Source organism: Leopardus geoffroyi, chromosome C1, assembly GCF_018350155.1.
Source record: "Leopardus geoffroyi isolate Oge1 chromosome C1, O.geoffroyi_Oge1_pat1.0, whole genome shotgun sequence".
Lineage (NCBI taxonomy): Eukaryota > Metazoa > Chordata > Mammalia > Carnivora > Felidae > Leopardus > Leopardus geoffroyi.
Window position 1 is genome coordinate 64,687,386 of NC_059328.1, and position 25,286 is coordinate 64,712,671.

Here is a 25,286-nt window from a genome sequence, read left to right on the forward strand (position 1 = left end):
TACTTGCCTTCAAAGAGGTTACTATCCAATCTGATAGACACACATTAAGCAGATGAGAGCAAACTATGAATTCTACCAAGATAAGATACACAGTATCATGAAAGAGTACAGTAGACCCCTAGAGAGACCTGACCTGACCTGATTTGGGGGGGTGGGAAGTGAGAAGGCATCAGGGAAGTTTCCCCTAGAGAAGTGACATTTAGGTTAGGACCCAAAAGATGAAGAGAAGAGGGCAGATAATTCCAGACAGAAGGAACATACACCCTAATGGCAGAAAGGAGCCTAAAGGCTTTTAGAAACTGAAAGATTAGCACTACTAGAAGTCTGTGAAAGAGAAAGAGAGGATAAATGTTTCTTTATCCTTAAAGAAACATTAAGGTGTTTATGGATACATGATCCGAGTTGCATTTTTAAAAATTACTCTGGCTGCAGCTTAGAAAACAGACTGGAAGGAAGAAAGACTTCAGCCGGGCCAGTTACGGAGCTATTGCACTTTTAAGTGAAAGATGATGGAATAATAGATATTATAAAGCATATATGGATTATAACAGATAAGTGCTATTAGCTAAGTGTACAAATTACAACAGTATAAACAAAGACAAGGGATAAGGAAAGACTCTACAGAAGTTATGCTTCTACTTCATCTTAGTAAATGGACAGAATAAACAAGAGGTTATAAAACATGGTAATGTGAAAAAGCACAGCAACAATATAACTACAAAAAAGTAATAGTAATGTTATCCAAAATGAAGTACACACGATAATCCATTAGAATAAAGGAGGAAAATAGCGGAACTTCTTTTTATATTTGTAGTATATTAAAAAATGCCTTATAAATATTGAATATATAGATTAGTAGTAATTCATGGATATAGACAGAGGGTGCATTCTTTGTGTCTTTTTCAACTGGGGAGGTATGTATTCAAAAAGTTTATAATCCACTGGTCTAAACTCAGGACACTTAAATGGTGGAAAGAATGGGCTCCAATAAGAAGACCACAAAAGTGAGCAGAGACCAGATCATGATGTTTAGACTTTCCTCTGGAAAACACTGGAAGGATTAAATCAGAAGAACAACCCCATTATATCTGCATTTTATGAAGACTAATTTAACATCTAAGTGAGGGCCTTTGGAAGCCTGAGGGAAACAAGATCGTTGTTGCAATAGTCTAGGCAAGAAATGGCCAGGGCCTGCATTAAGCCAGTGGAACTGGAAAGATGAAAGCAATTTTTAAAGCTCATAATGTAGAATGTAGTGTTAATCAAAATGTGGGATAAAAAAAAGGGGGGTTATTTTTAAAAAATCAAAACACGTTTCTGACTTAGTAGCTATCCCATAGGAGGTGGGCTAGGCAGAAGATGAAAGTTTGGACACAGATTTTCAAATGTGTGCTATCTCGGCCCCTTAGCCAACAGGATATGCAAGTCTGACAACGATACCACAGATCTAGACTGTAGAACTGGCCTCAAGTATTGTCAGAGTACTAGGGAGAGCAAAAGTTTTATAAAAGGCCAGAATTCCTGTGACCCAAAAATAAAACACCGTACCCATGTGACTCCTGTCAAAGGGGAGCGTTGTAGTTTAATAGGAAAGTAGGTGCTTCACTCCTGTGCTTTCATTTCAATTGCTAGGGACCACACACTCGTCGGAGCAATGGATCAGGCCCTCCTCCGTCTCCTAAGATTTGATTCTTTAAATTCGTCGTTTTAAAAGGGCGAAACAGACCGACACCCTCCCCACAGCCCAGTCAGCCTGGTAAGAGGCTGATGCTTCCCTCTGCTGCTGTTGAGTCGGGTTATCTGTTGGTGCGCTCACAGCCACAAGCAGCTGTCCTCCCAGGGCCCTGTCGCTCGGAAGGCCTGATTCCTACCTCGATCTGACTAGCGGCCAAGCTGCCGAAGGACAAGAGCAACAACCCTGCCAGGGCAGTCAAACACTTGCGAAGAAAGCAGGAAGCCACCATGTTTCCCGGCTTCCGCCGCCCGCACCTGGAGAGGCGGAGCGAGTGCCGTAAAGCAGCGCCGCGGGTTTTGGCATGCCTTCTTTTTCTTTTTGCGACGCCAGCCCCACCTCCTTGATGCCGGCCCCTCCCTGGCCCTTAGTAAACAGCGCTGGCACAGAGTTCAAGTTTCCGGGTTGTTGGGGCAGAGTTGATAGAAGAATTTGATCCTTTATTTTTAACTGCATTTTCCGTTTTTGTATTATAAAATAGATATAACATTTAAAAATTGTCTGAAAAGTGAAGGAGAAAAATCTGTGATCCCATAAACTTTAAGAAGCTATTTCCTACTCTGCATAGTGCTGCCAATTCTTTGAATAAATGAAGGAGGATGTGGTGGGAAGAGCAAGCATTTGGGCACAAAAAAAATGATTAATTGTATTAATCGGTAACATGGGTGGGTGCTGCAATTAACAGACTTGAGGTCTATTACTTATTAAAAGCTTGAACATGGAGAAATTGTTTATGTTGTTTCTTCTGTAATTATGGAGCCAAAATTTACTTCAAAGAGGATCTGAGGATTTGATAAGATCATGTGTATTTATTTGTTCCACTGTGTTCATTGTATGCATTCAGTTTTAAATTATTTTCATCTAGTATCACATAAACATATTTATGCTGCTTCATGATCTTTATAATTTCAACATTTAATGGGAACTTGGAATTTCACCCCTTACTGGTGCTTCTGACAAGTAATTTCCCCTCTGTTGGACAATACAAAGTTTCCATGTTTTACTATAAAAGTAATATTATAAAGCATACCTTCATGCATTTGACTTTTCACATTTGTTGAATTCTTTTTTTTTTTTAAGTTTATTTATTTTGAAACACAGAGAGAGAGTGGGGTAGGGACAGAGAGAGGGGGAGAGAGAGAGAATCCCAAGCAGGATCCACACTGTCAGCGCAGAATCTGATGGTGGGTCTCAAACTCACCAACCGTTATATCATTACAGCTGAAATCAAGAATCTACGCTTAACCAACTGAGCCACCCAGGCACCTCTGTTGAATTACTTTCTTTGGATAATTTTCCTAGAGCAGAAATTTTAAGTCAAAATATACAAAAATTTTAGTGCCCATCAATAATGTTGCTTTCCAAAGAGTACAGACTGGCAGTACCAACAAAATACAACCTAACACCAAATTATACCATTTTTTCCCTCTAAATTCCTAGTTTTAAAATGTTACCTCAAGATTATTATACTTCTAATTCTTTGATTGCTATCAAGATCCGATGTCTTTCCTTGTGTTTATAAACTATCTTATGTCCTCTGATGTAAATTTTCTGTTCACAGCCTTGTTTTTTTGTTTTTTTTTTAATTTTTTTTTTTTTTAACGTTTATTTATTTTTGGGACAGAGAGAGACAGAGCATGAACGGGGGAGGGGCAGAGAGAGAGGGAGACACAGAATCGGAAACAGGCTCCAGGCTCTGAGCCACCAGCCCAGAGCCTGATGCGGGGCTCGAACTCACGGACCGCGAGATCGTGACCTGGCCGAAGTCGGACGCCCAACCGACTGCGCCACCCAGGCGCCCCACAGCCTTGTTTTACATACAAATTTGAATATATTTATAAAGCAGTGACATTAACCCTTGCCATATTTTATGCTATTGCTTTTCCCAGCCTCTTGTCTCTCTTTCCATTCGTTTCTTTTGCTATTGTAGTTTGTGAGATGGTTAATGTTAGGTAGTCAAATTTCAGGTTTTCCCTTGTAAAGCCAAGAAAGTTAGCATACTACCAGAATGTCTTACACCTGAAATGTCATAAGTTCATTCAGTTCTCAAATCAAGTTTTATTTTCTTTTGATTTTATATTTAACTTTTTAATTATCTGGAATATACTTTAGTATATGCTACAAGACGTTATCTAAGTTATCTATTGCTGCATAACAAACCACCCAAAACTTTGTAGTGTGTCCATAGCTAGAGGCAAAAGGGTATAGAAATGGAGACATGATTCTGGGAATCCATTGCTGTAATGATCTACTACTTTTATCAAAATTGGTATTCCATGATCCAATAGAATTTTCTACATAATGCTCACCTTACTCATTGACTCATAATAATTCTTTAATTAAACACTTGTAAGAAATACAGTATTTATTTTTTTATCTTTATTTATTTTTGAGAGAGGGAGAGACAGAATACGAGTGGGGGAGGAACAAAGAGAGAGGGAGACACAGAATCCGAAGCAGGCTCCAGGCTCTGAGCTGTCAGCACAGAGCCTGATGCAGGGCTCGAACCCACCAACTGGGAAATCATGACCTGAGCCCAAATCAGATGCTCAACCTACTGAGCCACCCAGGCACCCCAGAAATACAGTATTTCTGACCTTTCTGTTCTCTTCAATTAAAATATATGTTTTTTGGAGAGCTAGTACCATGTTATTTTAATCATTGTGTTGCAGGATTCTTTACCTCACTCAATACCTGGGATTCATTGTCTCACCACTTCGAAGAATGAAGAAGAGGACACAAAATGAACAGCAGGCAAAAATTTATTAGAGTATAAGATTAGAAAGTAAGAATAGTATGAAAACTCTCTTTACAGAAAAGGGGCATTTGAAAGTGAATGCCCACAAATATAGATAAGGGTCTTTGTTTTTTGTTTTTTTTTTAATTTTTTTTTCAACGTTTATTTATTTTTGGGACAGAGAGAGACAGAGCATGAACGGGGGAGGGGCAGAGAGAGAGGGAGACCCAGAATCGGAAACAGGCTCCAGGCTCTGAGCCCTCAGCCCAGAGCCCGACGCGGGGCTTGAACTCACGGACCGGGAGATCGTGACCTGGCTGAAGTCGGACGCTCAACCGACTGCGCCACCCAGGCGCCCCTAAGGGTCTTTGTTTTATAAGGTTCTGCTCAACTTCTCCCTCCCTTCCCCCCTTGTTCCTTCTCAGGTTATACCCTTAATTGGCTTGATAACTAGGTGCTGGGTTGTCCATTCTTGATTGGCTCGATTCCATTGTGTGAGGAGTCAGACGATGGTCATACTATCTCTCATATGACATAAGTTTTATGGTTTACTTATTTTAGTTAAGTATTTTGATTCTCAAATTCCTGAGGGGAACCTGAGGAGGAGTAGTAGTGTCTGTTACATTCTCAAGAGGAACCTTATGTTCAAGGGGGTTTGCTGTGGTCAGATGCTCCCAGCATTGTTCCAAAATATGTGTTTTTTTCCTCACCCAGGGACCTCAGGTCCTAATCTTTCCATCTCTGCCTATTTTATCCTATCTTTCCCTATTATAATTGTTGCTTTTAATATGTTTTGATATTTGGCCATTATGGCTATCCATTTCACTGTATTTAATTTTTCACAAAATTCTTTGATGATTTCACCTGGTAATTTTCCAGGCGAATTTTATAATAATTTTTTCAAGTTATAAAAAAATAATACTATTTGGATTTTTAATGGGGCTATAAAAAAATCTGTTAATTTGAGAGAGGCTGACATCTTTATCATATTTAGTCCTTCATCCTGGAATATGGAACTCACATTTATTTGTGTGTCCTTTTTTGAATTTCTTAGCAGAACTATAAGCCAGAGATACCTAATTTAAGCTACCTGTTAACATTTGCTGTTATTCTCAATGGATTTTTTTTCATTATATAGGAAATAAACATACAATAATTATAAATAGATAATATCTATAATATTATGTTTTCTAATCAGTTATTGCTGATAGGCAGATAATATTTTCTGTGCAAGTACTATTTGATTATTTTAATAAGAATTATTTAATTATTTCAATCATTAAAATTACTTAAGACTTGTTTGACAGATTGTTTTGGCTTTTCTATTTTTTTTAATAATGCTATGTTATCTTCAAATTACCTTTTTGTCTCTTCCTTTGCAATATTATGTCTTGTATTTCTTTTTCACAGCTTATATTACAGCTGAATACTAAGAATGTTGATAGCAAGATTTTCTTGTTTCATTTTTGTTTTAAAAAGAGGTGCAGTGACTGATAATTAAGACAAACAGGAAAAATCCTTCTTTCTTGGCTTTTGCCCCTTGAATTAAGCTTATTGCCCAGGTAGCTTGTACATTGCTTTATTTAGCTGGAATAAAATCAGCTGCATTAAACACACACGCACGCGCGCGCACACGCACACACAACCACGATACTGTGTTGTATATTTGAAAGTTGTTGAGAGAGTAGATGTTAAAAGTTTTCACCACTAGGAGAAAACTATACACCTAAATATATAACAGTGTTATGTCAATTATATCTCTGTTTAAAAAAAAAAAAGAATTGTTTACCAGAGTCTACATTTAGACTAGAATTCAATTCAATTACTCATTTAGAGAATAATTGACTTAACTTAGCAAATAAAAGAGAAAACAAGCATTTGATTATCAAATCAAAATCACATACATCCTACACATTCATGGCTTCTCTAATAAAAGTTTTTATGCTTGACCCTCACGGTGAGTTCACCACAAAGTCTATCCATGCTGTTACTATTGTTCTTCAATCAGGTGATAACTCAGATTGATTCCATTGATTCAAGTGTTATATCAGTATTTACTCCTTTTTTTAAAGTTTATTTATTTATTTTTGAGAGGGTAGAAGGGTCAGAGAGAGAGGAGGAGAGAGAAAATTCCAATCAGGCTCTGCACTGCCACCATAGAGCCTGATGTGGGGCTCAAACTCAGGAATCATGAGATCATGACCTGAGCCAAAATCAAGAGTCAGATACTTAACCAACTGAGCCACCTAGGCACCCCAATCAGTGTATATTCTTGCTCTTTTTTATTACCTATGCACCTATCATATCTTCTTTTTTGTTACCTTTTTCTCTCTCCTCATGTCTACACCAAGAACACCATTTTGTTATTCATTTGCTGGGTGGATATTTATTAAGCACCAATTATGAACCAGGCATTGTGCTAGTCATGGGCAATAGAAGAGAACAAAAACAGAGCAAGTTGCTGTTCTCATTGAAGCTTACAGTCTAGGGGAGACAGACATTAACAGTAGAAGCATTTAAACAAATGTAAAAATCTAAAAAGAGAGTTCCTAGTAGAGAACCCAACCTTGCAAGAAAACCCAGAGTAGGCTTCCCTGAGGATATGGACTGATCTGAAATTAATGAGTTACTGAGGCAAAGCTAGAGGGGAAAGAAGAGCTTTCAAGACAGGAAATGGTTCTTATAAAGAACCTATGGAGAAGGAAGCTATGGAGAAATTTTTTGAATAACCTTGTGCTTGCAGTTCAAAGAACAAAAGAGAGAATGCTACAGGATGAAACTGCATTGCTAAGCAGGTGTCACCTCCCTTTAAAGCCTTGGGGGTCAGGTCAAGGAAAGCCTCAGAATGGCAAAAATCATGCTGGCTTCAGTGAGAATGGCTGTAGGTAGAACATTCAGGAGGCCATGGCTACAGTCCAGGCAATGGTAGCTTGGACCAGAGTGGTAAGAGTGGAGATGATGAAAATAGAGAGAACCAATTACAATTTTAAGATTACAACAACATGATGATGGATTCTATTTGTAAAGCAGGAGAGAGGACAATTTCAAGGATGACTTTTACATATCTGACTTGGACAACTGAATGCACAGTAGTGCCATTTTTTTTTAACATAGGTATCACAAGAAGTGGACCAGGTTTAGAGTTCATATACAAGTGAGGTCTGGTTTAAATATTTACCCAGAACAATTGGAAGACAAACTTGCATAAACTTACTATAAATACTTTTGTGACTACTAAATAAATGCTGTTTTAAAATAAAATGAGTAAAAAGGATACATTTAATCAGGATCAGAACATGGCCCCTCAGAGAGATTTTGTAATGTGGTTTTTATTATATATAGTTTAATTGCCTCGGACAAGTCTGTTTGCTATAGCAATCAGCACCACAAGTAATTGATGTGTATAGCATTTTATATCTGACAGTCAAAATGTTTCTTTGGGCAAGATAAAATTCAATAAAAGGAAATTAGATATATAATAAAATACACATCGAAAAAATCAATTAAAATAAAGCAAAAGGGCTTTCTTTCCAGTGTATTTGTATCATTTCCTAGTCCTGATTTTGATATTGGACCACCTTCAATTCCATTTCAGTTTGGCTTCAAATACTTTTCCTCCCTCCTTCCAGTGAGCCATTTAATAATAGTTTGTTGTCCTTCTATAATCAATTTCCATCTCATGACCTTCTCATTAGCTTCAGAACTAACTCATAATAACATTGCTTCAATGCAAGAGTAGAGCAATTGCCCTTCAAAGTCTCATTTTTGGAAATCCTGTGTTGTCATTAAAATGCCATAATGACCTGGACAGAAAGTCAGGTTGAATGCTTTAGTGATGTAAAACTTGATATCTCATTAGTAGTGTAATCATCTCTTGTCAATCAAGAAGCCACTGGTTCTGTAGATACAAAGCAATTGTTAGAGTTCAATTCCTCATGAGCTGAAAATTTCCTATAAGTGCAATTGCTTTTCTTCAATTGATTTTTATTCAATTGTATATTGCTTTTATTCAATAAACATCTTGTGAGATTCTCTGAAGTCCCAAGAAGACTTAATAAATATTTTATTACACTGTGTTTAATTAAGTATGGGACATACTGACATCCTGGAAGGCCTCTCTTAAGGAGATATAGGAGTTGTGTGGAGGGGAGGGAAGGAGTTGTGTGTTTAGGGAAACTTGCTAGAAAGGTACTATGGTAGGCAGAATAATCCCCCCCGCCAAAATGTCCATGTCTTTTTTTTTTTTTTAATGTCCATGTCTTAATCCTTAAAACTTGTGAATATGTTACCTAACATGATAAAAGGGACTTTGCAAATGTGACTATGTTCTTGAGTAAGGGAGATTATATTAAATTTTCAGAGTGGGCACAATGTAATCACAGGGGTACTTACAAGAGAGGGCAAGAGAGGGAAGAAAAGATGCGGTAACAGAAGCAGTGGTCAGAGTAATGAAGAGCCACGAGCCAAAGATGTGAGTAGCTTCTAGGAGCTGGAAAAGGCAAGGGAATGGACTCTCCCCTAGCTCCTCCAAAAGAAACCCAACTCTACCAACCTATTTTGGACCTCTGACTTTTCCAGAACTATAAGATAGTAATTTTGTTTCCTTTTAAGTCATTGACTTTATGGCAACTTGTTACAGCAACAAGAGGAAACTACTACTGGTACTTAAACTATCAGCAGTGGTTATCTCCTGGAGACCTGAGAAGGAAGACTGGGGTCTTAGAGGGCTTTTACTCTCCATTCTTCGGTATGAGCTGAACTTCTTTGTTTTATCACGGATTTATATAGCATCTTAAATAAAAATAATCATTAAGGGGTACCTGGGTGGCTCAGTTGGTTAAGCGTTCCACTTGATTTTGGCTCAGGTCATGATCTCATGGTTTGTGGGATCGAGCTCCATGTCAGGCTCTGTACTGACAGCACAGAGCCTGCTTGGGATTCTCTCTCTCCCGCTCTCTCTGTTCCTCCCCAACGTGCATGCTCTCTTGCTCTCTAAACAAACAAATAAATAAATAAACTTAAAAAATCATTAAAAGGAAAAGTAAGTAATATTGTGGACGTTCTTTTTATCCATTCATTCAGTCAACAGTTATTCATTGAGCATCTACTCTGTGCTAGAGAATTTGCTAAGAACTGCACCTGAGGATGCAGATGGGAAAAAGGTAGACACAATCCCCACCCTCACAGAATTTAGACATAGCAAAGAAGGCAGATATTAAACAGATAATTACACAAATTATTAATCAATTATGTCATGGTAAGCTCAACAAAGGAGAGGTACAGGTGACATTGTGTAGGGGGGCAGCCTAACCTAATCAGGAGATGCTTTTCTGAGCTACTTCAGCTTAGAACTCAAGGATAAATGGGAATTTGCCAGAGAGAAATGGGAAATACAATTTTCTCAATTTTCTACAAAGAGCAAATGTCACTTTTATTTTCATAAAAAATGAATACTTTTAGTGGTTTTTAGAGGAATAATTCACATTTCTCCCTCTCTTTATATCTGGTAACAACAGCTGCTCAGTGCTAGAAATGCTCTGTTCACTGATTGATTTAGCTGAATTTAGTTTAACAATCAGACATTTCTGTCTCTTTCTCTCTCTTAAATACTTCAGTCAAATAAAATATTTAAGTTAATAAATTAAAGCCACTATACAAAAAAAGATAAAATAAAACAATGATTAAATAGTCTCCTTGTCCAAAGCTTACCTTAGGAAACTATTAAATTTATTACTTTTGATAGTCAATCTACCAAGGAGAACTCGTGAAATGCACTTAACATTGACCTTGAGGGAAATAAGACCAACTTCTTTGCTAGTTGAAGTTCTATTTTTATCATATCAAAATTAAGGAACACAAGTGAAGGAACAAAGGACAAAAGTTATTTTAAATCAACACCAAAATATATCACTAAAGGAATTTTCCTGAAAGGAATTTCATAAATGAAATAATTTGATATTACAAATTGGAATTCCAAATTTCTCAACAAAATTAGAATCTTCTGTTACAATTTCCAGATGAATATTTTCCAAACTATAATTTGAGATAGCTTTGGAAGGGGAAAGGGGAGAATGACATCTCTATAATAAATATGCTTTAATGATGTCGTTAAAGATCAACATATCTAGAAAAACCCAAAGGAAGAAAAGTAGAGTCTATTAATAAATACCATGCCACCATAATTGCTAAATAAGTAAAATGCTGTAATTTTATTTAAGTGATCGTTTTTGTTTGCTTGCTTTCTTCTCAGTCCCTGAGGTGTCTGTAACATTTTCAGTGGTAATATCCCTTAAAGAGAATCAGCATAAGGGTGCCCTGGTGACTCAATTAGTTAAGCGTCCAACTTCAGCTCAGGTCATGATCTTCCGGTTCATGGGTCTGAGGCCCTCATCGGGCTCTGTGTTGACAGCTCAGAGCTTGGAGCCTGCTTCGGATTCTGTGTCTCCCTCTCTCTCTCCCCCTCCCCTGTTCATGCTCTGTCTCTCTCTGTCTCTTAACAATAAATAAATGTTAAAAAAATTTTTTTTAAGAGAATCAGCAAAAAGATACATATGTTCAACAAATAATGTACCATAGAGCAGAACTGACATAATAATGACATAATGAGAAGTTATGTTATTTGTAACAGATTTATACCAGCTAAAATGCAAATAGGAGAGACTCTAAATAAAGATATTAATGAGAATGTTACAGAAAATGGAAGATTTAGAGTTCATATATTCCTGCTGTCGATGAAATAAGTAAAACATCTAGTATCTGTAGTGGATTGAATAGTGTCCTCCCAAAATTTGTGAACACTTGGAACCTCAGAATGTGACCTTATTTGGAAAGAGTCTTTGCAGATGTAATCAAGATAAAGATCAAGATGAGGGACCATTGCATTAGGGTCAGCCCCTAAATCAAATAACTTGTCCTTATAAGATGAGGCAAAGACTCACACAGAGAACAAAGTCCCAAAAGATGGTATCTGCAGAACATTTAGGATTGCTAGGAGCGACCAAAAGCTGGAAGAGACAAGGAAAGCCTCTTCCCAAGAGACTTCAGGGAGAGCATAGTCCTGCCAACCCTGATTTCAAATTTTCAGCCTCCAGAACTGTGAGAGTAAATTTCTGTTGTTTTAAGCACCTCATTGGCAGTAATTTGTTATGGCAGTCATAAACAGGATCTAATGTAGCTATTTTCATAACCAGTATTTTTTGATATTATGCTATCTGTATTCATTATTTCCTCTACTTTTTTAACTTCTTCTATTGTAGAAATAGAGACCAACAAAGAACAGTTTGTTTTGTGATGATTACCACTATCAATGTTTGTTCATTCCGTGAACATTTAAGCACTGGATCAGTAAGGATGATTTTGCTCAAAAGCAACAAAAAGGATGATTTTGCTCAAAAACAACAAAAAGGTATTTAATTACCTGGTAAGATAAGCAGTCCACTGAAAGGTAGTTTCAAGGTTGGTTTGCAAACTCAATGATTTCTTTAAGAAGCATGTGTCCTGATCCTCCACCTCAGCATATTGGCTTTGGGATTCTTATTTGTTTCTCATGGTAGCAGGACAGTTGCTGAAGCTCCAAATATCATATCCTTGTATATCTAGGAAGACAATTTTAGTGGCCTCTGGCAGGCTTTCCCTTAAGTGTGCTTTTCCAGGGCTTGGTCACATGCCCATTTCCAGACCCAACAAAAAGATACAGGATTCATAGGACTAGCAAAGAGCAAGCACTACTTATCTCTGGTGGCTGGTGACATTGCTTCCAAAAAAGGAGCCAAGATTGGTTGAGCAAAGAAGAAGGGGCAGAATCACTGGGGCCATAAGTACATATTCATATTCATATTCATGTACATAACTATATATTCATTACCTAGACCTTTGTGTTAGCTTTATATCAACATTTGACAGATTCATCAACAACTGACAAATTCTTTGAGACTCATCAAATATTTCACCAGTAAAAAAAAATTCTTCCCAGTAATGACTGAATTTGACGTAGCGTTATCATGTCCCTGCAGAGTTATACTCAGCATTTTGGGTAGTTTCCTTGAATGTATATAGAGGAGCAAATGTTCATCATTTATACTTAAGGAAAATAAGGTTTAAATTTCAATTTGATAGATTTAGATTGGACGTTGGAAAGAAATTCAAGACTATAGTGTTTAAAAATTTTTTTAATGTTTATTTATATTTGAGAGAGATAGAGAGACAGTGCATGAGTGGGGAGGGGCAGAAAGAGACTGAGACAGAATCTGAAACAGGCTCTAGGTTCTGAGCTGTCACCACAGAGCCCAACACAGGGCTGGAACTCACGAGTTGTGAGATGATGACCTGAGCAGAAGTTGGACGTTTAACCAGCTGGGCCACCTAGGTGCCTCATGACTATAACGTTTTTTAAGGAGGCTATGAACTACTTCCCTTGGAGATTTTTGAAAATATTGTAAATACTGCATTTTAATAATGGTTTTGTCAGTAAAATCTCTTCAGCTGTCATCAAATATTATGTGATTCTATGCACGCTTTAACAGCACATTTAATTTGCTTATTGTCTAAGGAGCATACTTAATGTGAAGCCCTTGTAAGGCCCCCAAGACAGAGATCAGTCTTGGCTCGAAAGAGAAATGTTTTTCTCAACTTTCATTTGTTGAATTTCTTAGGTTGAACCTACCAATCTTACTTACATATAACCACCACAAATTACTATTTATGGAGGCTAAAGCTGAACATAGAACCTCTAGGGCCTACCTGTTGGCCTCTTGAGTCTCTTATGGAATAGTGGTTACAAATTCAGCCAGTGGGGTACCTGAGTAGCTTCAGTTGAGCGTCCAACTCTTGATTTCAGCTCAGGTCATGATCCTAGGGTCATGGGATCAAGCCTCACATTAGGCTCCATGCTCAGCCTGAAGCCTGCTTAAGATTCACTCTCCATCCCTCTATCCTTTTCCCCCACTCATGCATGCTCTCTCTCTCTAAAACAAAAATTAAAAACTAAAATTAACAGGAGTTAAGATGGCAGAGAAGTAGGGAATGGGATTTTCCTCATCCCTCAGACACAGCTGTATTGAGATCAGATCACTTGGAACACATAAGTAATTGGTCTGCGGAATGGCAAAAAAATCTCCACAGTTGGACGAAGACAGTTTGGTAGGACTGAGGTATGTGTATGTGAATTGGGGGAGATAAAATGGCATAGGCACAGAGGGGAGGGAAACTTTTCTGTGCAGACAAAAGGGAGAGAAGGAGAGAAGGCTTCAGTATCAAGTAGCACAAGAGGAAAACCTCTCTGGACCACAGACTGGGGAATGAAAAATACAGAGAGTGCCAGTTTCTAATTCTGCAAACAGCCTTAGCAGCTGAAACTCCAAAAGTTCCAAAAATGCACAACTTTCTCTGGAGCTAAGCTGGGAGCCAGCCATGTGCCAGCTCCTGGGGAGGAAGGAGCTGGGCCCAGGGTGCTGCAGCGATCTAAGGGGAGCCCTGGGAAAGAATAGTCCCCTTCCTCAAGTACTTTGGCAAGAGGTTTATTGCCTCCCCAAGGACAAAAGACTCTGCAGGTGCCAGCCAAAGGCCTTTTATCAGCAGGGTGGAGTGATGCTAAACCAGATCAGGGTCCGTGTGGTGCAGGGCCCTTTAAGACATGGGGTTTTGAATCCCAGCCTAGCACCTAGGAAGCACAGGAGACTAGAGCTGGGCAAGCTGGCCCGCCCATGCCGCTCTGGGAGGACTGCCTGTACAGTGTGGGGATTTTTTTTTCCACAGTTTTATTTTTTTATTTTTTTTTAATATGAAATTTATTGTCAAATTGGTTTCCATACAATATCCAGTGCTCATCCCAACAGGTGCCCATCACCCACCCTCCCCTCGCTCCCACCCCCCATCAACCCTTGGTTTATTCTCAGTATTTAAGAGTCTCTTATGTTTTGGCTCTCTCCCACTCTAACCTCATTTTTTTTTCCTTCCCCTCCCCCATGGGTTTCTGTTAAGTTTCTCAGGATCCACATAAGAGTGAAAACATATGGCATCTGTCTTTCTCTGTATGACTTATTTCACTTAACATTACACTCTCCAGTTCCATCCACGTTGCTACAAAAGGCCATATTTCATTCTTTCTCATTACCACGTAGTATTCAATTGTGTATATAAACCACAATTTCTTTAACCACTCATCGGTTGATGGACATTTAGGCTCTTTCCATAATTCGGCTATTGTTGAAAGTGCTGCTATAAACTTTGGGGTACAACTGCCCTTATGCATCAGCATTCCTGTATCCTTTGGGTAAATTCCAAGCAGGAATTTTGCTTTTGCTGGGTCATAGGGTAGATCTATTTTTAATTTTTTGAGGGACCTCCACACTGTTTTCCAGAGCGACTGCACCAGTTTGCATTCCCACCAACAGTGCAAGAGGGTTCCTGTTTCTCTACATTGTCTCCAGCATCTATAGTCTCCTGATGTGTTCATTTTAGCCACTCTGACTGGCATGAGGTGGTATCTCAGTGTGGTTTTGATTTGTATTTCCCTGATGAGGAGTCATGTTGAGCATCTTTCCATGTGCCTGTTAAGAATGAAACTAGACCACTTTCTTACACCATTCACAAAAATAAAATCAAAATGGGTAAAGACCTGAATGTGAGACAGGAAACCATCAAAACCCTAGAGGAGAAAGCAGGAAAAAAACTTCTCTGACCTCAGCCTCAGCAATTTCTTACTTGACACATCTCCAAAGGCAAGAGAATTAAAAGCAAAAATGAACTATTGGGACCTCATGAAGATAAAAAGCTTCTGCACTGCAAAGGAAACAATCAACAAAACTAAAAGGCAACCAATGGAATGGGAAAAGATATTTGCAAATGACATATCAGACAAAGGGCTAGTATCCAAAATCTATAAAGAACTCACCAAACTCCACACCCAAAAAACAAATAATCCAGTGAAGAAATGGGCAGAAAACATGAATAGACACTTCTCTAAAGAACAGTGTGGTTTTTAACACCTGGTTCGCGGAGGAGAGATTGGGGTGTCGCCATTTTTCTCCCCATCACCAATGCAGTGGGACTTCAGAGAGCAACATAGTGGCCCCGAGGGGATTTGGGACCCACTTACACCAAACCCCGCCCCAAACCATGCCTGACAACTGCTTATCTACTGGAGTGAGACTGACACTGACCCAACAGTCAGCCTCTCCTCCAGACCAGCACAAGCCACCAGTTCCCGGCACCAACAGACAACTGTTTTTTTGTTTGTTTTTGTTTTCATTTGTCTGTTTGTCTCTTTTCTTTTCTTTTTCTTTCTACCCTCTTCTTTAGGAAGAGGCTCATAGCTATATATATGTATATATATTTTTTTTTTACATGTAGTCACCAGACACAGTAGCAAGAACTGTCAGAGAAGTTTGTTTGATGCAGCATTTTTACTCTATCCTTTTTACACCTTTTCTATCTCTTCTTCTTCTTTATTTTCCTTTCTCTTTTTCTGGATTTAGCCTTATAGTTTTTTGATTCTCTGTTTGGTTTTCTTTTTTCCCTGCATTTTTCTCTTTTCATGGTATCAGCCTCCCCCCACTCCACTTTTTCCTTTTTTTCCAGGGTTATTTCAACAAACAAATCAAAGCATAGCTGGTTGAAGGTCCAAACACTCCACCACTACAAGCAAGGAGGAGCTTTGCAGAGGACTGACCAATGGGATAGAGTGGCCAAAACACAACAGAGTGCATGCAGCATACACCAAAACACTCCATGAAGAGCCAGGCCCTGGACAGTGTATGAACACTTTTTAATATAGTAGTGCTTGCAGGTGCAGGACACATAACAAGCTTTTAAAACACACAAAAGACAGAAACTTAGAAAAAATGACAAAGTGGAAGAATTCTCCCCAAAAGAAAATTCAGGAAGAAATCACAGCCAGAGAATGCTCAAAACAGGTATAAATAATATATCTGAACAAGAATTTAGAATAACAGTCATAAGACTAATAGCCAGGCTTGAAAAAGCATAGAAGACAGCAGAGGATCTATTGCTGCAGAGATCAAGGACCTAAGAAGTAGTCATGATGAATTAAGAAATGTTATACATGAGATGCAAAATAAACTTGAGGCAGTGATAGTGAGGATGGAAGAAGTAGAGGAGAGAATGGGTGAAATAGATAAAATTACAGAAAATGATGAAGTTGAAAAAAAGAGGGAAAGGAAATTACTAGATCATGAGGGGAGAATTAGAGAACCAAGTGATTCCATGAAATGAAACAATATCTATATCATAGGAGTTCCAGAAGAACAAGAGAAGAAATGGACAGATTTATTTGAACAAATTATAGCTGAGAGCTTCTCTAATCTTGAAAAGGAAACAGGCATCCAAGTCCAAGAGGCACAGAGAACTCCCTTGATAATCAATAAAAACAGCTCAACACCACAACATATCATAATGAAACTGGCAAAATAGGAAGACAAAGAGAGAATTCTGAAAGCAGGTAGGGACAAAAGGGCCTTAACCTACAAGAGTAGACACATAAAGATAGTAGCAGACCTGTCCACTGAAACTTGGCAGGTCAGAAGGGAGTAGCAGGAAATATTCAATGTGCTGAATAGGAAAAATATGCAGCCAAGAATCCTTTATCCAGCAAGGCTGTCACTCAAAATAGAAAGAGAGAGGAAGGTTTTCCCAGACAAAGAAAAACTAAAGGAGTTCATGACCACTAAACCAGCCTTACAGGAGAGCCTAGGGGGGACTCTGTGAATGGAATGAAGCAAAGACTACAAAGGACCAGAGACATCACCACAAACATGAAAGCTACAAGTAACACAATGACACTAAATTCATATCTTTCAATAATCACTCTGAATGTAAATGGACTAAATGCCCCAATCAAAAGACATAAGGTATCAGAATGGCTAAAACAAAAACAAAAACAAGATCCAGCTATAATGCTGCCTACAAGAGACCCATTTTAGACCTGAGGACACCTGCTGATTGAAAGTGAGGGGATGGAGAAGTATCTATCATGCTACTGGACATCAAAAGAAAGCTGGAGTAACCATACTTATATCAGACAAACTAGATTTTTGAAACAAAGACTGTAACAAGAGATGAAGAAGAGCATTATATCATAATTAAGGGGTCTATCCATCAAGAAAAGCTAACAATTGTAAATATTTATGCCCCCAACATGAAACGCCCAAATACATAAATAAGTTAATCACAAATATAAATAAACTTATTGATAATAACATTGTAATTGACGGTGACTTTAGTACTCCACTTCGAGCAATGGACAGATCATCTAGGTGAAAATTATTAAGGAAATAGTGTCTCTGAGTGACAGATTGGACCAGATGGACTTAATAGATATATACAGAACTTTTCATCCTAAAGCAGCAGAATGCACATTCTTCTCAAGTGCACATGGAGCATTCTCCAAAATAGATTACATACTGAGTCACAAAACAGCCATCCACAAATACAAAAAGATTGAGATCATACCATGCATATTTTCAGATCACAACACTATGAAACTTGAAACCACAAGAAAAAATTTGGAAAGCCCCCAGGTACATCAAGATTAAAGAACATCCTACTAAAGAATGAATGAGTCAACCAGGAAATAAAAGAAGAAATTAAAATATACATGGAAGAAAATGAAAATGAAAACACAACAGTCCAAACCCTTTGGGATGCAGCAAAGGCAGTCCTAGCAGGAAAACACATTGCAATTCAGGCCTATCTCAAGAAGCAAGAAAGGTCCCAAACATACAACCTAACCTTACACCTAAAGGAGCTAGAAAAAGAACAGCAAATAAAGCCCAAAGCCAGTAGAAGTAGGGAAATAATAAATATTAGAGCTGAAATAAATGATATAGAATCCCCAAAAAAACAGTAGAACAGATCAATGAATCTAAAAGCTGGTTTTTAAAAGAATAAACAAAATCGATAACCCCCTGGCCAGACTCCTCAAAAAAGAGGAGAAGACCCAAACAGATAAAATCATAAATGAAAAAGGATAGATCACAACCAACACCACAGAAATACAGTTATTAGAAAACACTATGAAAAATTATATGCTAACAAATAGGACAATCTGGAAGAAGTGGACAAATTTCTAGACACTCACACACTAACAAAACTCAAATGGGAATAAATAGAAAATTTGAACAGACCCATAACATGCAAAATTGGATAGGTTATCAAAAATCTCCCAACAAATAAGACTCCTGAGCCAGGTGGCTTCCCAGGGGAATTCTACCAGACATTTAAAGCAGAGTTAATACCTATTTTGCTCAAACTGTTCCAAAAAGTAGAAATGGAAGGAAAGCTTCCAGATTTGTTCTATGAAGCCAGCATTACCTTGATTCCAAAACCAAAGACCCCACTGAAAAGAAGAATTATAGGCCAATATCCCTGATGAAGCTGAATGCAAAAATTCTCAACAAGATACTAGTAAAATCAAATTCAACAGTACATTAAAAGAATTATTTACCATGATCAAGTGGGATTCATTCCTGGGCTGCAGGGCTGTTTCAATATTCGTGAGTCAATCAACATGATACATCACATTAATAGAAGAAAAGATAAGAACCATATGATCCTGTCAATAGATGCAGAAAAAGCATTTGACAAGATACAGCATCCTTTCTTAATAAAAACCCTCAAGAAAGTCAGGATAGAAGGAACATTTCTTAATATTATAAAAGTCATATGAATGGCCCACAGCTAATATCCTAAATGGGGAAAAACTGAGAATTTTTCCCCTGAGATCAGGAGCATGACAGGGATGTCCACTCTCACCACTGTTTTTAACATAATGTTGGAAGTCCTAGCCTCAGCAATCAGACAACAAAACAAAATAAAAGAAATCCACATTGGCAAAGAAGAAGTAAAACTTGCACTCTTGGTAGATGGCATGATTGATACTCTATATGGAAAACCCAAAATATTCCACCAAAATACATGAATTCAGCACAGTTTCAGGATATAAAATCAGTGTATGTAAACCAGTGCATTTCTATACACCAAGAATGAAGAATATGTGGTGTGTACACACACACACACACACACACACACACACACACACACACACACACTGGAATACTACTTGGCGATGAAAAAGAACAAAATCTTGCCATTTGCAACAACACCATGGAACTGGAGAGTATTATGCTAAGTGAAATAAGTCCGTCATAGACAGATGTCATATGATTTCAATCATATGTGACATTTGAGAAACTTAACAGATGAACTTTGGGGAAGGGAAGGAAAAACAAGATGAAAACAGAGAGGGAGGCAAAACATAAGAGACTCTTAAATACATAGAACAAACTGAGGGCTGATAGGGGTGGGTTAAATGGATGAAGGGTATTAAGGAGCGCACTTTTCGGTATGAGCACTGGGTGTCATATGTAAGAGATGAATCACTGGGTTCTACTCCTGAAACCAAGACTACACTGTATGTTAACTAACTTGAGAGTAATAGAAAAAACAGGACATGAAAATAAAATAAAATAAAATAAAATAAAATAAAATAAAATAAAATAAAATAAAATAAAATAAAATAAAATATGTAAAAAATGCAGACAATGGAGTCAGGACTGCTTAGGTTTTGGTCTCGGTTAGACATCAATAGCTGTGTCTCTTTGGGCAAGTTACACAATTCTTCTAAGCTTTGGTTTCTCATATGTAAAATGGGGATTATAAGATATGAGATATTGCATATATATGCATGCTAAAACTCTTAGCTCAGGATCTGATACCTAATGAGTACACAACTAATGTTACTTATTAATATTTCCTTCTTCCCTTCCCTTATGGCCAGCCCTATTCCCTGGGTCCAGCAAGTCCTCTCATTTGCTCTCTGTCTACCCCAATAAAAAACTAAAGTGTCAGATGCTGGGAGCAAAATTCCTCTTCTTTTATTTTGTTTATTTATTTTATTTTTTTTTTTGAGAGACAGCAGGGGAGGAGCAGAGAGAGAGGGAGAGAGAGAATCCAAAGCAGGCTCTGTGCTGTCAGCACAGAGCTCGACATGGTACTCGAACTCATGAACCATGAGATCATGACCTAAGTGGAAACCAAGAGTCAGAAGCTTAACAGACTGAGCCACCCAGGTGCCCTGAAAATTATTCTGATAGTCTGATTGGTAACTGCGCTGCAAACTTCCACTGCTATCCTGAGTTTCACCTAATGAATAAAATAATTTTTTTTCAGTGTTCTTGTTTTTTTCCATAACTTCAAGAAAATCTTTGCAAAATTAAAATAGGTATTTCTAATGCTTCTATCCATGGAGAAAGTAAAATAAAGTTAAGTTAAAATTCACATTGCCAGACATCTCTCTATATATAGTGGCATATTCTGGAAAAAAAAAACACCTAAAATTTTCACATAAATAGATCTTTCATACCATTTCTAATTTTATCTGTTAGTTCTGATGAAAAATCTTAACTTTTCATGTGTGACTTCAAAAGCTTCTTTGTCAACAAGACATAAATTGTTTTGAAGAGAGAAGTAACCATTAGTGAAAGATATATAGGATTATTATGTCACTAAACTTCTATAGCTGCATTCTACTGTTTACAGAAAATACAACACAAAAATTATTTTAGTTCTTAAGGGCATCATTAAGTAAAGAGGTCTCTAAACAAATTTAATCAAAATAAAAGGCATTTTTACTCCTTTTGTGTCAGTACACAAAATGAATATGAATGCTCTGTTTACATTTATTTCTTTTTATAGTTGGAGCTGTTTATCATTTGAGATCTAAGTTGATTTTCAAATAAGTAAAATAAATTTTAATGTCCCCTTGTGGCTCTCCCCTTTGTTTTCTCTATCCCTTCTTTAAAGTGGATTTATAATTATTCAGAAACAGTTAAAGAGGTCATTTTAAGCCAGGCTCAGGGATTCAAAGGACATCTCGAAAATAACTAAGAAAGTTGTCTAAAACTGATTTTGGACACCTTAGTGAAGGACCCAATTCAAGCAAAAGAAAGTGCTTTCTTATTAACTACTATGTGCTTGGCATCACAGTGAGCCCCAAGAATAAAAAGTTGAATAACACAGTTCCTAGTTGTAAGAGGCTCATTCTGCAGGAAGGGAGGCAGAGAACAGCCACTGAAATAAATAATTGTGTAACAGGGTTCTGGTACTATCATGAAGGTATATCTAAAGTCCTACTGGAGTACAGTGAAATTGTTAATTCTAGATAACTTTGTTAAGTCTAGTTTTTCCATGTGTATACAAAACTATATTAGCCCTGTCTTCTGGAGCCATTAAAAAAGATTAAATGAGATAATAAATGTGAAGTGTTTAGCACTGTGGCTGGCATATGGTAAGAGTCTAACTTAACTGCTGTCATCATTTTTGGTATTGCTACAATTATTATTAGGAAGAGCCAGGCAAGATCATGGTTATGGCAGGCAACATTAGAACTGGGTGTTCAGAGATGGGAAAAAGGAGAAGAACTTGGCTGTCTGGAAGGACAAGGGGGTATTCCAGGCAGGGGTAAGAATATGAGTCAAGATACGGAATAAGAGAAAGGCATGCTGTTAGCTTTTGAGGAGGGATGAGTAGCCCAAGCAACTGGAACATAGGAGCAAGTTTCTGGTGGTGGCAAACGGTGCCATATTGTGAAGAACCTTGTACTCAATGCTGAGTGCTGAGCTTTGTCCTATGAGTAGTTTACAGCCATTAAAGATTTTTAAGTAGCAAAGTAATATGATCAAATGTATGTTTTAGAAAGACAGCAGTAAAGATACTAGAGATAGTCAATAGGCTACAATAATAATTTATGAGAAAAGTAGTGATAGCTAACACACAATGCTTATTATGTGCATATGCTATTTGCTTACCTGTTTATGTGTTTTAAGACTTACAACAGCCTTCTAAGGCAGATGCTATTATTAGCTCTATTTTACAGAGGTGTAAATGTAGGTATACAATTGTACAATAATTTCCTTAAATTTCCATGCCTAGCAAGTGTTGAGACTAGGATTCTAACCCAAAAAGCCTTACTTCTCAATCTATATATTTAACCACTACCCTTCACTGCTTTTCAAGTAATAAAAATCAAGCTAGAGAAAAATAATGAGAATGGAAAGGGAAGTTGTATTCAAGAGGCATTTGGAAAGTAGACTCAACAGAGTTTGGTGACCAATTTTAATTTAGTAAAGATGAATGGAAGTCCTACCACATGGCAAGCACCTACAGCTACAACAATGAAAAAACAGACTTGGCACTGTTCTCCTGAAGCTTTTTGCCCGTGGAAGAACAGACAATATATGGTTCATACTAAGAACAAAAAAAGAAAGAAACAGAATAATGGGCAATAGAAAATAAATAGAGTTTCTTTAGTTAGGTCAATCATGACTCCAGGAAGATGGCCTTTAAAAGAAGATGTAAAGATTCCTCATGAACCAGCCACAATGTAAAGAATCTAAGTTATTAGAGTTTGGCAAAAGGAGAAGAGTGGCATGAGATGAGGCTGGATAATTAGGCAGAGATCAGTATGTGTAAGACCTTTAAGGCCATGGTGAAACTTTGCCAAAGGTAATGAGAGGAAATGAGATGAGTGTGATGAAATGCTCCAAAGGGTTTCAAGGAAAGGAGTGAATTGATGTTGAGGAAAGAAGAGCAAAAGGAGTGGTTGAGGATTCTTTCAGAATGGGGGTCTGAGAAGATGATGCTATTTCCATCATGGATGGCAAATACAGAAGGAGAAGCAAACTGGGTTGGTGGGGGTGAAGAGTAAGTTAAGTTAGGATACTTAGAGCTTGAATTACCAGCAGAACCTCTAAGCTAGAAACATAGATCTAAACTGTGCTTGCAGGGGCACCTGGGTGGCTCAGTCGTTTAGGCGACCACCTTCAGCTCAGCTCATGATCTCACCATTAGTTCAAGCCCTGCATCAGGCTCTGTGCTGACAGCTCAGAGCCTAGATCCTGCTTCGGATTCTGTGTCTCCTTCTCTCTCTGCCCGTACCCCACTTGCACTCTGTCTCTCTCTCAAAAATAAATAAACATTAAAAAAAAATTTTAACTGTGCTTACTAGTAGAAGATGCAAGGATAGACTTTATTATGGATGAGTCATAAGCTGGTCCTTGAAATCAATAGTGCTATCACCCAGGGAGCACCTTCTGATCAGGGTTTAGGCAAAGGAAGATGGAAAATCAGCCTGAAAAGGGGCAATTAGCGAGGAAGAAGAAAGATCAGCAGAGAGGAAATGGGGGAGGGGGGAGGGGATTGGGGAGAACAATGCAACAAACATCAAGAAGGAAGATACCTGATAAGAAAGGCTAGATTTGGGGATTCAGAGGTCATTATGACCTTTGCTAGAGCAATTAAAAATCATCTCCCATTTTCCACAAAAATCCATCAGGGTCCTGGCCAATCCAATTGCTGCAACAACAGGTAAAATTATTTGCATATCTTTATATTCCATGTTTCTGCTTATATGATTATAATGATTCATTGTTTTAGTTCCTGTTATTGTTTTGTATTTCTACTGGGAGAGATACAGTAAGCTGGTATGAAAGTTTGGGAAGGAATTTAAGCTAAAATTGGAAACAAGACTGTGTTTTACATAGGTGGAATTGGGGAAGGGTCATGAGATATCTGAAAAGACAAAAAATATTGCAGATATTTTGCTGAAAGCAAAATGCTGGAGAAATGTTATTTGGGCCGATTTAGTAGGGCTGACTAAGGATTCTTTTATGATAGTCATTAGTAATACAGCTAGAAAGCTGGTTGGGACAGGATATGGAGGAGCTTGAATGCAAGATTCAGCATGTTTGAATTTTCTCCTATAGGTATGAAGAAACTCTGAGGACTAGGAAGGAAGGAACGGCCAGGATAAGACTACCGTTAATCTAAGAATGGTATTGGGCAGACTGCAGGCAGCAAGGTATGTTCATTTGAAACCCTTATCCAGTTAGGGGTCAGGTGAGGATGAGGCTCTATCTATCTACCAAAATCCTCACTTTGAATCTGGCTTTGAATGTGTTATTTTGAAGTGATGTAGGTCCAGGTTGAAATGTCTTCAAGGTCATTGAAATGTGAGACGAGAGATCAGGATTGGAGGTGAGCACTGCTTGTATAGATATAACAGATGAAGGTGTTGAAGTGCATAAAATTTCAAAAAAGCAGAGGCTAAGAAAAAAGGAAAATCAAAGTCCAAACAAGAGCCTCTCTGTATAAATGAGTATATAAATGAAGATAATCAGTAGGTCAGAGTAGATGCTGTGGGATAAGAGCATCAGGCATTCACCGGTATGCCTTCTAGCCCTTGCTACATCCTCCTCCTCTGCCCATTCCCCAGCACTTCACCAGGTAAGTAACTCCCTCTCTAACTTAGTCAGGGCATCCATTGCCTCAGAGGTCAGTAGGGATGTAGAAAGAAATGGTCAACACTAATTTTTTGAATTCCAAAGTAAGCCCTTGAAACCTGTAGGTTTTTGAATTTTAAAAGGCTGAGCTCTAGAAGAATTGAGACCTAAGATTTCTTCCAAAAAAAAAGAGCCATGGTAACACCCACTTTTCCATCCTCTGGGGAGAAGTTTCAAGAGTGAAAGGAGGAAGTTTAGACTCTAGTGGGTCCTCACAAGAGGTGTTTTTCCTGCCCCCTCTAACAGCTGGTCTTGGGGGAAAGTGGTAGATAACACAATCTATCACGTTGAGGGGGTTCTACAGAGGAGACTTGTGTCTGCTTCACATCAAAGCTCTAGAAGTGAAGCACAAAGGATCCCAAAGAAGTGGCTTGGGCCACAACAGGGTGAAGGCAGTGGAAGAGAAAAGCTCAGTGACAGCTCAGGGTCAGCCCTGAAGAAGTGAGGGGCAATGGCCAAATCC

General features: G+C 38.0%; 1 protein-coding gene across 1 annotated transcript in view; it reads right to left on the reverse strand.

The window, feature by feature from the left end:
* PIGK (phosphatidylinositol glycan anchor biosynthesis class K) overlaps nucleotides 1-2,021 on the reverse strand; it is a 127,717-nt gene extending 125,696 nt beyond the window's left edge. Inside the window, exon 1 of the mRNA XM_045477900.1 lies at nucleotides 1,872-2,021. Within this exon, the coding sequence (XP_045333856.1) occupies nucleotides 1,872-1,964 (93 nt within the window). The 5' untranslated portion in view covers nucleotides 1,965-2,021. The remainder of the gene's footprint in view (nucleotides 1-1,871) is intronic.
* Nucleotides 2,022-25,286: the final 23,265 nt, after the last annotated feature.